The sequence below is a fragment of the Tetrao urogallus genome (genome assembly GCF_951394365.1).
Source record: "Tetrao urogallus genome assembly, chromosome: 11".
Lineage (NCBI taxonomy): Eukaryota > Metazoa > Chordata > Aves > Galliformes > Phasianidae > Tetrao > Tetrao urogallus.
Genome location: NC_136824.1, coordinates 18,892,262 through 18,906,327, shown reverse-complemented (window position 1 = coordinate 18,906,327; position 14,066 = coordinate 18,892,262). Strand labels below are relative to the sequence as shown.

General features: G+C 42.9%; 1 protein-coding gene across 1 annotated transcript in view; it reads left to right on the top strand.

The window, feature by feature from the left end:
- ARIH1 (ariadne RBR E3 ubiquitin protein ligase 1) overlaps positions 1 to 14,066 on the top strand; it is a gene marked incomplete at its 5' end in the record, with an annotated part of 47,187 nt that overhangs the window by 18,349 nt on the left and 14,772 nt on the right. Inside the window, 4 exons of the mRNA XM_079540928.1 lie at positions 137 to 204; positions 6,755 to 6,899; positions 10,614 to 10,706; positions 11,076 to 11,131. Of these exons, the coding sequence (XP_079397054.1) occupies positions 137 to 204; positions 6,755 to 6,899; positions 10,614 to 10,706; positions 11,076 to 11,131 (362 nt within the window). The remainder of the gene's footprint in view (positions 1 to 136; positions 205 to 6,754; positions 6,900 to 10,613; positions 10,707 to 11,075; positions 11,132 to 14,066) is intronic.

Sequence of the window (14,066 nt, the reverse complement as noted above, 5' to 3'; positions counted from 1 at the left end):
GTATGCTAACGTAATTTGTGCAGACAATATGTTATCAAACGCATTGGCATCCTTATTATTTAAAACTTCGCTTTGGATTTTCACAGTGCCGTTTTAACATGCTGAAACAGTTATTCAATTTTCTTTTTCCTTCTAGAATCCAGCGACTATCACTCGAATACTGCTTAGCCATTTCAACTGGGATAAAGAGAAGCTGATGGAGAGGTAAGCAGCCGCATCGCACGTTAATCCAGTAATAAATGTTTCGGCAGGCATGATGTGTAAACAGATGAATTGCACGGTGTGTGGCAGAAGAATCTCTTGTGTAAGCTGTAAATGTTTCCTCCTTTTGTAACTCTTAGTGGCTAGGTAACTCCTGGCTTTAATGCTAATAATGCCTGTTAGGCTTCAGAGAAGTTTCGGGAGTCAGTTGCCCCTTGGAAGAAGACATACCTTGGTTTGATTACCTGCAGCCGCTGGATTTTTGCACTTTGGACTAAAGCAAGCAGGAGCAGGTTCCTGTTATCTTGCAACTGTTTTGGGTTTGGATTTAGTTACTTTTTGTATGTCATCCTAGCATGTATGTTCCTGACTTGTTTATTCCTCAGTCTTGCCAAGACCAAATTCATCTTGATGATGAAGAGTGCTGGTGAAGTGTATCTGCCTTATCTTCACCTTTGCAGCACTAGTTTTTTTTGCATGGTGTGTATAAATAATGGCTGGAATGCTGTCTCCCTCTGAGCAGAGCAGTTTATGGCTGCTTCTCATCTTTGATGCCTAGCTCTTGGAGAGTGTTGCTGGTAAAAGTACTTTCTAGTTTGCTGGGTTGAACCCAGTTCAGTGGTAAAATTAACTTTTAGTTTTCATTGATTTTGTTGCACTGTTGCTGCTGTTGAGAAGACCCTAAGGGAGCTAGAGAAGTCTGCTTGCTTGTAGAAGCTGGGGAAAGAGGCTGGATCAGAAGGAAGGCTGCACAGTGACTTATGGGTGGTCTTTGTACCAAGTATTTGAGTGAGCACTGAAGGACTCTAGGATTTCGTTACTGCCATTTGCTTTACCCAGTGATCAGGGTTAGAGAAGGCAGGATGCCTTGCAGTCCGTAAAGCTGTGCAGAAGGAGTTGTAGTATTGCTGGTTGCTACCAACAGGAAGAGCAGGTCTGCAGCAGTCTGGCTGGTGGTTCTGGAGCTGGAATGTTTTCTGACAGGGTGAATGGTGTGTTAACATTTTCAGGTAGTGCTGGGACATCCCTTATGTTTTGTTTGGCTTAGATTTTTTTTCTGAACTATGTTTTTTTTTTTAGTTTTTTTTTGTTTTTTTTAAGCTTTTCAGTCTTTGCTTTATATTTGTTAGATTGATGACCTTTATTAGGCAGTGCCTGGAAGTATATGAAAGCTTTGTGCTGTGGCTGAATATAGTCTCCTTGAGGATATTTAAATTGACTACAGCTGTTAAACATTCAGATTTAGTTCCTTCTGTGTAACTTCTGTCTCTTCATTCTTTCTCTTTAAGGTTCTTGCACTGGTTCCTTTGGTTGGACTAAGGTTTACTCTGGCTACCTCCATCTCATTTGGAGATACCCCACAGAAGTGTATCAAACCATCATTTGTGTATTCAGGAGAATTTTTTTTTTTTTTTTGTCCTTCTCACTGAAAGTTTGCTTTAAGCATTGATTTGAAAGCAAAACAAACTTGAAGGGGGTGTCAGCCACTTCAGTGGGAGGTATTATTGTTAAAAGAAAGCTTTTACAGGTTGCAGCCAAAATATAATTAAGCACGTGTAAATATTTACAAAGGTCCGCAGGTAAACGTTTACTCTCTGTACACATTCATTAAAATACTTACCTTAATTCTATAGGATTACCCCTGTGAGAAACGTAATGTGTGGCCCTTGCTTATGCAGAACTGTTTCATGCTGCCCATAGTTCCAGTGCAGATACCCCCACTGGATTAGAAGAACACAACAGGGTTTTCTCTCTGGTAGCTATTGCTGCTTTCTGTCACTTCTTCATCAGACAGCTGTCACCAAGGCCATGGCAGCCCTCTGCTGACACCACGTTCAGCCAGGAGCAGCATGCTGACAGCTGGCTCTTGGTAGAGTGGGGAAGAAGATGTTGTAATCGCTGCAGTGTTGGGGTAGGAGGCAGGAGATCACTTGGACAGACAGGAAGCAAAACAGTCAGTGTGAAATGGTGATGGAGCTGGAAGTGAAGCCATGAGCTGGCTACAGATGGTGACTCTTCTTTTAAGCACTTGAGCTCTTATAAATTTGGCCTCTTTCACTCCTAATAACCATTAGGAAAGCTTCCCAGGAAGTTCCTGTTGTTGCCTGCTGTTTGGATGGGTTTACTGCTTGCTCAGATATAAAGTTTGGGTGCAGGTTCAGGTATTTGATAGCACACCAAGCCTGAGCTTGAGCTAAGTTGTTTAATGGTGTGTAGGGAGAGCTAGCCAGCATCTCTTTTGCCCTGGTTCATCGTGAATCAGCAGGACCTGGCAGGCAGCTGTATCAGTCTTCGCCTGTAGCAGAGCAGATAAGCTAAGTGGCTTCTTTTTTTAAAGTGCTGTGTGTTATTTACTAGGGCTCATGAGATGAGCATTTCCATATTTTAAAACGTGAAAACCTCTGTGTTGCTTTGTTGTTGCATACAGTTCTTAATAAGCGGGTTACTGCTGTCTGTGACAGCTTTATCATGAAATAATTGCATGGAGTTACTAAAGGAGCAGGTGTGTTACAGGTATTTGTTCCACTTGCAGTGAAGTAATAGCCACAGCTGAAACTCTTATCTGCTGATGAAATACTAATTATTTGACTGGGTCTGAAAGCCAGATTGGTGTTTTGGAGTGGGATAGTCTGAAGGATATAGAAGTGGGCAGTGCAGGAAATGCTCCAGTTCCTGACGTTCTACACGTGTCTTGGGGAACAGAGATGTTAAATTGTTTTGAGGAGAATTAATTCAGCATATAGCCAATGCCTGATTTAGTTGCTGGAGGTACAGAGATGCTGAAGTCCAGCACAGGTGCTTCTCTGTGTGGCTGTGTCTCTGCACTGATCTTAACTTGGTGGCTTGGCTGCTAGCTCTGGTTACCTCTCCTTACTTCTGTGTCCTGTCTGTAGGTCTGCCTGTCTCCTTTCCTTGGGGCATGCAGGTGCTTAAGGCTATTCAGCAGAACTGAGCAGGTTAAAAACTACAAAATAAAATACTGTTCGTGGCCAGGTATTTGATATGAAGATACACTGTGAGTACACTGATGCTGTGATGTTTACAGTGCCCTTTCACTAATAAATAGCCTCAATAGTGTACCAGAAGCTTTTTTTTTTTTTTTTTTTTTTTTTTTTTTTTTTTTTTTTTTTTAAATGGAGAGGGTTTTCATGTTAAGTGTTTCCTTGGATGTAATTTTATTATGCAGTTACCAACAGCAATGTCTTGGTTTTGGTAATCTGAAGAGATTATAGAAGAACTTCAAAAGTGTTTTCACTTGTGTGGCTGTTCAGTGCAAAACAGCAGAGAAAGCAACTCCATCTGTTATGAAATAAATGAACTTCATTAGCTGGTTGTATTAGTTTATCAGTCAGCTCTATTGAGCAAAATCTGATGTTGAACAGGCCGCAATGGTTCTTGAATGCCATTAGTGCTAGAATTACTGGATTTCTTTTGTGCGGAGAGAAGAAGAGCATAAGGGATTTAATTGCTGGGCCTGTGTGAATAAATACTAATGTCAGAAGGAGGGAAGAGGTGCTGTTGCCCTCCTCCAGGCTGAGAAGGAGGACCGAGTTATGAACAAGCAGCCCTTTAATAGCCAGGGCTTAGGGATGGTGCCAGAACAGTCGAGAGAATCAGACTTTGGGGTGGAGGAAAGCTCTGCAGTGAGGATAAGGCACAAAGCAAATCTTCCAGTTTCCATTTGGAAATGATTGTTGTCACATGGCCCACACCAATCTGGTGGGGTAGGAAAGGAGATGAGCATGTGTGCAGGCCAAGCAGGTGTCAGGGCATCCAGGTGAGTGGGAGAGGAGCGATGGGTGAAGGGCTGGTATAACCTGGAGCTTTCAAGGAGGAAAGATGGGAATTTAAAGGCTCTTTCTCTAGGAGGGATAATGGCATGGATGAAATCAAATAGGAAGGCATATGTTATGGATACAGAACTTTGGGTCTGTGCAGAAATACTTTGCTCAAGAGAGGAGTCGCAGAGCAGATGGAACCTGTTAATAAGTCCCTTACTGGTTAATTGGGGGGTGAATGTTTGTTAAACTTAACAAGTGTCTTGTCGCAGATCTGTTCAGAGCATTCAGTTCCAAGGAAAATCCCGATGTCGCACAGGAGAAAAACAGACAGCTGGGAGGGTCCTAGCAATGGAAGTTGTACCAAGAGTCACAACAGGTCTCATCAAAAGAGACGGAGGAGACTGTGGAGTTTCCAGTAGATGGAAAATGTAGCTGCTAGCAAGGAGCTCTTGAGAAGGACAGGCATCCCATAGGATGCAATTGGTGGATATCTGCAGGAGGAACACAGGTGAAATTGTATGAGATTGCTGTGAAATCTTGTTGGAGCTGCATTTGTTTTCTCATCTTTGATTTGAGAAGGATGAATGGAGATTGAAAGCAGCTGAGAAGCTCTGCTGGGACAGTCAAGCAGAGGAAGAGTGTTATGTGAGTAGCAGACTGCAGTGCTGTCAAGGCTGCCACAGCTACCAAATACAAAATGGTCTTGAGGAAGAACGCAGGGCAGAGGGGACCTGCTCAGATGTTTGGTCTGTGCTTAAACGCTTAAACAAGTGGAGAAAAAGGTGTGGTAATAGAAATTGAGTCATTCTTAGCCATGGAAGGAGCTGGAATAATCTATGGGTAGGGTTGAGAGTGTTGACACAAGGAGTGGTGGAGTGGTTGGAAGACTGCTGGACTTTACTCTGGAGTTCCCATTTCAGCTGTGTGTGCTTAGGGAACCCCAGGTTTTTCCTAGGCATTGTATAGAATTCACATTTTCTTGCTGCATGATGACAGTCAGAGACAAATAGTTGCAGAAATGACTTGCTGAAAGCATCCTGGCACAAGGAAGAGAGCAAATGCATTAGAAGAAAACATCTTGCGAGAGGAGGAGGACCCAGTACCCCATTTCCCTTCAACGTGGATATGGTTTGCACAGTTTCAAAGAGCAGAGCAAATGCTATGCAAAGTAGCAATGCAGCAGTTCTGAGGGCAAAACTAAGCCTTTTTTTATTATCTCTGTGTGGTTTGTTAATCCTTTGTGTGGCTGTGCTGAGTTTCTCAGCTGCCTCATTTGTTTCCTGGGGAAGTGTAGGAGAGACCAGGTGCTTCTGAGGTGGAAATATGGCCTATGGATTAAGTACCAAAATGTAAGCACCTGAATGTTTAGCAGTGCATCAGTGCTTGAAAATGTTTAAATTGGATACAGGATTTATGCATGTAACCTGAGTTAGCTCTACTGCTAGCCTTGAGCCCAGTGAAATGGTGAGCTCCTCTCTGTTCTTGGGAAACTACTGAAAGGCCAGGAAGAAGATGGGCGTTCAGAGTTGGCTGCTGATGGTATTTGGAGGGGGGAGAGAGTTCCAGGTGAAAAAACAGCTGCTGGTGTCATGGCTCCAAAGCTTTTGCAGATTTTGTGAGAGGAGATCTACCTAATGACAGTGGCTGAGCCAAGTTCCCGTTTGTGGAGATGTCCTTGAAAACAGCCCACCATTACAGATATCCCTGGTATTTCCATGAGCGTTGAGCCAACCGTAAATGCCAGCAGTAAGGCTGCATCATGGGATTTGTCTTGAAACTTTTCTTTGCAAACATAGCATCTAACTGCCTGCTCTTTTCAAATGTAGGATGTTCTATGCTGCTTGTGCTGCATACAAGAACAGTTTGAATGCTGGAAGCATTTTGTGGAGTTAAATATTTATCTGTGACTTCAGCAAACAGGCGTATAACAGAACTGCACTGAATTCGCTTGCTGAAGCTTTCTAGATATTAGTAAACCTGAAGGCAAGCCAAATACCTTGGTTAAGCTAAATCCCTCAGCAAACACCAAAGAGCAGTGGCAACCCTCGTGTGCTTCCAGAATACACCAATACCTTCAAAATTCAGTGTCATGAAAATTGAGATGTAAAGTACGTGAACTGCATTAAGAAATGTATGAAGCAGCTGTGAACCATTTTCTGTGGTGCACTGACTCACGACATAATGATCTGGAGGGCACTGCAATTGGGTGGTTTGGCAGAAATGCCAAAATTCCGTGTTTATTTTAGCGAGGATGGAGTCCTAGGATTCAGGTGGTATTACCTGAGTGCTCTTTGGTGACAGATAGAAGATAGGAGCAAGAAGAGTTAAAAAAAAAAAATGTCTGAAGTAGATGCTGCTTCATATCGATGTAACTTGCTGGTGATGGAAAAAGGGAATGGAATGGCTTGTATACTGATGATGGAAAGGAGATGTACATGGAGGCAAGGTTAGCTGGTTAATTGTCAGATCTCATTGGTTCTTTCTAAGTGCTGCAGGCAGAAAGATGCAATCCCTTGGTATTGGGAAGAGGTTGGCATGCCTGCTCGTGGTTCTTTCCAGTCTGACCCTCCTCAGGACCTCTTTAAGGTGCTGAACATATACTAAACACACTGAGGAAAATGCAAAGTACAGGAGCTAGGAATGAGCCAATCGATGGGTGTTTTTTTTTTTTTTCTTGAAGCATTGAAGCAACTTTGTGTGTTTAACTGCAGCATTTAAAAAACAAGTTCAAGGGAAGTAGTTAAACTCTCACTTTCTCCTGTGTTCTGCAGGTACTTTGATGGCAACTTGGAGAAGCTCTTTGCGGAGTGTCATGTAATTAATCCGAGTAAAAAGTCTCGAACGCGCCAGATGAACACAAGGTCATCAGCTCAGGATATGCCTTGTCAGATCTGCTATCTGAACTACCCAAACTCGGTGAGTGTCAGCATCCAGAGCGCTGGTTGGCTGCTAACTCTCCTGACTTTGCTATCTGAAGCTTCACGTTTTGGCAGTTCTGTAAGGACTTAACCAACAGCATTTGAAAAAAGCCTTAAAAACAAACAAACAAACAAAAAAACTACAAAACAAGCTTTCATTTTTTGATTGAGCTTTATCTCTAGTTTAAGCCTAGAAAGCACCATTCAAGGTTGTCTCTTAATGCAATAAACAGTGTCTTGTGGTCTGTGTAGTACAGTAGGGACCGTGGAATGATGGATGCTTTATGCATTGTCTTACTTCCTACTATGTGCCTCAACAGACTTTTTTTTTTAAGTAAACTTCAAGAAGTAGTGGTTAAGATGGAGTGGTGTTGAATTTCAGTGTTTTCTGCAAAAACCTTGGAGGATGCTGGGCTCTGGGCAGTGGGGTGGTAAAGTTATTCAGGAAAAGGCAAGTAGTGGATCAAGTGATTTTTGAAAAGGTCAGGTAGCAATTGAGACATGTAAATAAATGACAGATGAAAGGGGAAAAAGTAGAAAGCCTGACAGGCAGAGGGATTTATTTAAATAGAATGCCAGGAAAGGAAATGGCTTCTAAAAGAAGTAAATAATAATGTAAAGTAGGCAAGCTACAGCATTCAGCATAAAACCAGGTGAGTCTAGGAGTAAAATGAAGCTGTGCACTTCAGAGGATGCAGTCAGTGATATTTCTGTCCTGTTCTTTATTGTGCTACTGCACTACTTCTGTAATGGGAGAAGATTAGGGTAGAAGTACTTGTGGGAGCCCTAATTCAGTCTTTCAGTTTATGGTAAGATTGATGAGAGCACTTATTCTTTAGCTATTCACAAACACTAAATATTCCAATAGCACTGTTCAGAGATCCAGGGTTCTACTGCGTTTTGCACAGGCAAGCAACTTGCAGTTGGCTTCTCTGGGGTGGGAAGTTCAGGAAGAACAGAAGTGGAAAAGTGAGAGTCTGTCAGTGGTTTTGCCCAAAGGCAGAGTGCTGACATAAATCAGGAGTTCTTCCTTCATGGGATCTTGCCATTCCTGGTGGAGCTGTTTCAGCTCCCTGAAGTACCATAGCATTTACCTGACCTTTAAAGAATGAAACAGCCCTTTCCTAAGACTTCCACTCCTGCTCAGGGAGTGTTTTAACTTGCTTTTCAGCAGCAATGGAAACCATGATGAGCTTTGGGGAGCCTGGAGTTGAGTGCTCTTGCTGTCATGGGCTTACTTGTGAGCCTTTTCCTCACTCAGGAGTGAGCAGAGCAAAACTCAGTTTGAGGCAGAAGTAATGCTCAGTGCTAAGATAGCTATTGGGCCAGTGACCACAAGGCTTTGTGTGTCTCTTTTTAAGCCATGTGTGCTTATGATTTCCTTTAGAGAATATTTGCAAAGGAGGACCGTGGCTTGCTTTGTATGAAGAAGTGCTTTTAAAAAGAAAGATGTGTTTGAGAAGTTGTTCTATTCCTCTACCTCTAACTCCTATGTAATCACTTTTCCATGTTAGATAGTGAGGAAATAGCCATTCCATGGCCACTTAGGCTGTGGAACATCTTTGAAAACAGGGCAAGGGGCAAAACAGTGAGAAACTTCTTCCCCAAATGTCCATCACAGGGAAAGGTCCTTTCGAATTTAGGTTTTATTCCTTAATGAATTGCTTACCTTCTTTTTAGTGTAATTGTGCCCAGCACTTGCAACTGACTCTTTTAACTTTATGCTGCCTGAGAAGCTGCTGGAGAGAACTGCACAGAGCACACCAACACTTCTTGTTTTTGTAGTTCCAGTAGCATGTAAAAATAGCACTGGCCCAGTTATGAGAAGAGCAGCTCTTAACTGGAGCAGTAAGGCATTGCAAGGGAGCAGGGTTTCTCTACATTGTTAGTGTTGATTAACTTGGGGTATAGTTGAGGGAAACCTCTTGGTCTGCCTTATCCAGAAGCTGGAGTGTACAGGGAAATCAATGCTTACAGTTTCTGTAAAAGGCTGTAGTGTCTCTGTGTCTAAGGAGACCAAATTCCATTTGGTTCAAGTCTGTTTTGAAGCTGTTTTAGTCCATAGGATAAGTGAGATATCTAACCTAAAATCTCAGCTGTTAAATTCTCTGCTTTGGTCAGCTTTAACTCATTGTTTGTCCCCAGAAAAAGCTGTGCTTTTCCTGAGAGCACCTTTCAGCCCATGGAAAGCTGAGAGTTGCACCTGTTAAGAAATTTCACACTGCAAGGCTCTTAGAATGCAAGATTCTTGAATATTGACCCTGCTGTGTGCCTTTGCAGGCGATGCTAGTCTGCTTTTTGAAATGTATAAAAGGGCAAATACACCTCTGGCATCTCATCCTTCAGATCCCATGAGAGTAGGGCTGGGTGCTTCAGTCTTTTTGCTTGTTCCCTTGACATCTGCAGTCAGCTTAGCCAAAAATAATTGGGAACTCCCTCAAAATAAAGAAATGAGTTAGAAGATGCTCCAAATTCCTTGCAGCTTGGGAGGAGGTGTGGTGGCTGCCTTTTGTGCAAGCACTTAGCAAATCTTTTTGCTGCCTGAAATAATACAAAGAGTCTCAACTGAAGGTAAGCCGTTCTGGAGCACTCCCCTGTGTGTGCTTGCTGCAGGAGTATTGAAGTTTGCTAAGGATGATCTTAGTCCTTCAGATGGACTCTTCTCTCCTTAACAGTCAACATCCTGCTGTTGTTTGAGGCCCTTCTGTGGAGAATGCCAGGTCTCTTCTAATTTATGGAGATTTATGCAAGATGATGGCATCTTGGGGTGGAGCTCTTGTTTTAAGTGAGAGTAAAACGGTGTGTAAAGCTGAGCTGTGCTGTAAGTACTGTAAGCGAACTGCTTCAGGTAGTTTGTCTCTGCTCCTGGCTCTCAGTGTGAAATAAATTTCAAGAAGATCATAGAGAAGTCACTTATTTCACTCTTTCGACAGCAGCATTTTCTTCCCCACCCCCTTGTGTAACTGTTCAGCTCCAGATGCTATGTTGGCATACTCTGTGTAGGTGATCCATTCACAGGTGAAGTTGTCCTGGTTGCTGTTCCCAGCAGCTGATCATTATTGAATTTTATTTAGTAACTTACACCTGCCACTTAGCGTCCTCGTCTGATGAGCATCTGAGTTTCAGAGGGAAGCCTAGCAAGCAAGTTGGCAAACTTTGTGTGTGCATTAAAATGGAAGTGTACACACTTGTATTTCTATTGCTCAATGCTCGCTGATCTCCTCTCACAACCTGTACAGAGGGAGCTCAATTAGTGCTTGTGCATAGCAGGTATGCATATTATGGGAACTATGGGCAGCACCCGTGTGTGGTAGCAAGCCATGTGGACCAAGAGGAGGAAAAAGGACTTGGTGTTATCATGTAACTGCCACCTGTTTGGTGGTGCTGCCTTTGTTTTATTATTTTCCAAGAGTAAGATGAGGGGAGAGCCATTTTAAGATGAGGATCCATTCAAATGGGCAGACAGGATGGAAACATCAGCCACACCTTTCCTTGCTGCTAGGGCTGGGGATTCAAAGTCTGACTTTGAAAGCGTGTCTAGAGCTGTGTTAGCAGTGTTGTGAGGTGGTGATGATACAAATAAGGAGCAGAGGCTCAGATTTGGTTTGGGGATGAGCGATGCAGTCAACTGCGCGACACTGAGAAAGGTGAAATGATGCAGTGAATTTGTGGGATAAAATAACCTGATATGTTGTGTTCTCTGTCATTGCAGTACTTCACTGGCCTAGAGTGTGGACACAAGTTCTGTATGCAGTGCTGGAGTGAATATTTAACTACCAAAATAATGGAGGAAGGCATGGGACAGGTAAAATGTCAACTTGTACCCCATGTCTTCAGAAGATTCTGGGTATGGGGAAGGTTCTTCACTAAAGATTAAAAACAAACAAAAGCAACAGAAAACCCAGAAGACAGCAGTGACAAAGCCCTCATACCTGAGAACTTTGAGAGTTACAAACTGAGAGGCTGAGGGAGCTGCATGCAGTTGGTGCATGCATCTTTGCTGTGAGTGGGAGGAATCATGCTGTGCACAGCGGAACATCTGGGATGTGATGGTTAAGCCACTCGACTGTCTTTGTTATGGATTGTAGTGAAGTCTGTTGCCTTGAAATTCTTTGTGATACCAAAATAAAATAAGCAGTGTTCCTTTTATGATCTTTCTGTTTCTTTTTTCCAGACCATTTCATGCCCTGCTCATGGCTGTGATATCTTAGTTGATGATAACACAGTTATGTAAGTATTGAGAGTTGCTACTTCTTGGCTTTCCTCTCTTTTTTCATTTTGCTATTAACGTGCTATTCAGATGTTATGAAGAGCGTACAAAAAGCTGTGCAGAACTTTAATGTGCCAGTGAGGTTGGTGCTGAAGTGTCTGTTTCGATACTAAACATTTTTTGACTTGTCTAGGTCTGAAAACTCCATGCCACAGAACATGAAGGAAGGACTTCTTGACCAATTTGGTCATTAAGGCAGTAGGATAGACATGAGGAAGTCTTTCCAAACCCTGTTTAACTGCTCTGTGTATTTAGTTTCCTTCAGTTTATGTAGCAGTTTGACTTCTCACCTGGTCAACTTGCTGGTTCACTGCTTCCTATACCTACCTAGTTGGTATGTGAGTCAGAGGAAGTTGGTCCTGTGTGCTGTGCGATGCAGGGGATGTTTTATGCCTTCTGATAGAGAGAAGTTGACCCTCAGACATAAGATTTGATTAAAGGGGTATGTCAGACTGTGTCACTTGGCTCATTAACTTGTCTGGCTGAAGGATGACTGCTCACACACAGCGAAGCAATGAATTCCTTGAACTTCTTTCTCTTTTATATTGAATGATGTTATTGCATGAGTAACATCCTTCATAATACTGAGCCTTGATGAAGTTCATTTTAATTCTTCATGCTAAAAGGCATCTAAACAGGAGCTCATTTTTTCTTACCTTACTCCTTCCTTCCTGAAGTCTGACTCACTCATTGATACTAATTTGCTGTTTTTTCTGTCAGTTGCTCCCAGACTGGTGGCTTCCCATCTCCCTCTGCTAGCAGCTCTGTTACTCACAGTGTGTAGGCTGCAGAGAAGCAAACGAGCTGAAATGCTCTCGTGTGCTGTTGAGGGGTGCTTTGTGGAGTTCAGATAGTGGAAGCTAAACCTTAAGTTGTCAACTCATGATTGAGATTTTTGTTTACTGGAGTCTGAACCCAACTTGCGGTGTGGTGCATTCACAGTGGGAAATTTCTCAAGGGTGTTCTTGGTTAGAACAGTTTGTGAGTAAGATGTGTTGTGTATCTCTTCACATAGGCAGCTGAAGGTGTTGGAATTGGTGGAGACAGTGGGTGGTGGCAGTAGCAGGATGGAAGAGGAGGAGAGCAGCTCTGGCTTTATTGCTGCTGTGTGATATTTAACAGTAGGTCTGATGAGCCCTGTGATTTGCTTCATGGTTACTGTAGTAGAAAGAACCACAACCACGTGCTGTGGGATTCTCTCACCTAGAAACAGGAGGAGCTTCTGACAAGAGAACGATGCTTGTTCACTAAAGAGAACAGATTTTCCTGATCTAAATGGAACTTGATATGGAGGTGAAAGCCTACTTGTCCCTGGTCGTATGGGGACTCCTGGGATTTCTGGGGGAAGGAAGGTGCATCTTCTGTAAAATCCTCATGTTTCGCTTGAAAACAGAAGATGATAATCTGCAGCAATTCTAGTAAATGGCAGGAACAAAGACATAAGTAATACCATCTGGAATCTTCACCCTCCCCTCCAATGTGCTTTTCTCTTTTTAGTTCTTTCTCTTTTGTAAAACCTCCAGCTCTAAGCTTTAGAAGCCAAAGAGCAGTGTGTACTGTCGAGAGACATTAGAACCTCCTTATCTATCACGTAGGTTAGATAGGCCAAATTATTCATTTATTCCTTTCTCAGTACTCTGTCTCAACAGAGCAGTACACGTGTAAACTGCGTTCAAGTATACAAGTCCAAGCTGAGCAATCCAGATGACTCGCCTTGATTTGTGAGTTCTCAGCTAGCAGATTGTTTGTCGGTCTTCCTCCTCCTCCTGTTCTTGCTGAGCTGAAGCAGGGAGGCTTAGAAAGGGCCCCTTTCAGCTCTCTGGAGACCTTTAGACTAGGTGAAGGTAATCTGCTTCTAGCTCTTCTTCACCCTTGCTAAAGGTGCTGGTAATTGCTTTAAATTCACATGTAAAGTTTACTTTTCCAGCTTACTTTTCTACCTTGGCTCCTAGAAGAATGGACCCAAAGGGGGGTTTGTGGGCATTGGGAATGGATTTCATCTCTTAATTCGTCATCTTTGTTTCATTATTTGTGGGGAGAAAAAAAACCCAATAGTACTCATCAGAGCCAAATGTAGAGCAGGTGAGGGTGTTGACACAGACAGGTCTAGGGAGGTAAGCAGAGGCAGTGGGTTGTGTGCTCTATGTGCTCCATGTGCTCTGGCCAGGTGTGGCTTTACTCCTCACGCTCCAGTTCCTCTTGCGTACATTAAATGTCTCTGATAAAACTTACTGCATTTTTTAATGCTTTAGAAGTTTATGTATAGAATAAGAAAGCAAGTCTTGGAATTCACGTGGCATGTTAAAATTCAGGGTTTTTTCCCTTTTTTGATTAGTTTTGCTCTGAGATTGCAGACTTACCACAGAGAAGGGCCTGATGAGATGCTTTGTCAGTCGTTTTGTTTTTATTCTAGCACTGGGAATTTGGCTGTCACGTGCTGTGTTTATGTAATAACTGGCATGTCGTTTGTCAAGGAGCTCCTCGACTGCTCAGGGCCAGGGTTTATGCAACATCCCGAGGTCACGTGCTTTCCTTGGTGCACGTTGGCATCATAACATGCAAGAGCACACTTGATTGTGGCTGCACCCCGAAATGGTGAAGTAATTGCAGTATTTATGCGGTGTGGTTCTATCAAGCTGAACTCTGGGTTAACTTAAAACAAATACCACAAAGTGCATCCAGCTTTATGTTGTGAGGCTTTGTAAGTGCGGATGTTTCTTTCATAACTTTAAAATGTGTATAGTGGTCTTCAGGAATATATAATGAAAGAACTTACAAGATATATAGCATGGATAGTCTGCAAATACCTGCTGGGTCCCTGTGGCCAGGACAGGAGTGGTCACCGTGCTCTTAGAGGATTCCTGTCTGTCTAGTTTTCTTTGCCCTCTTCCTTCT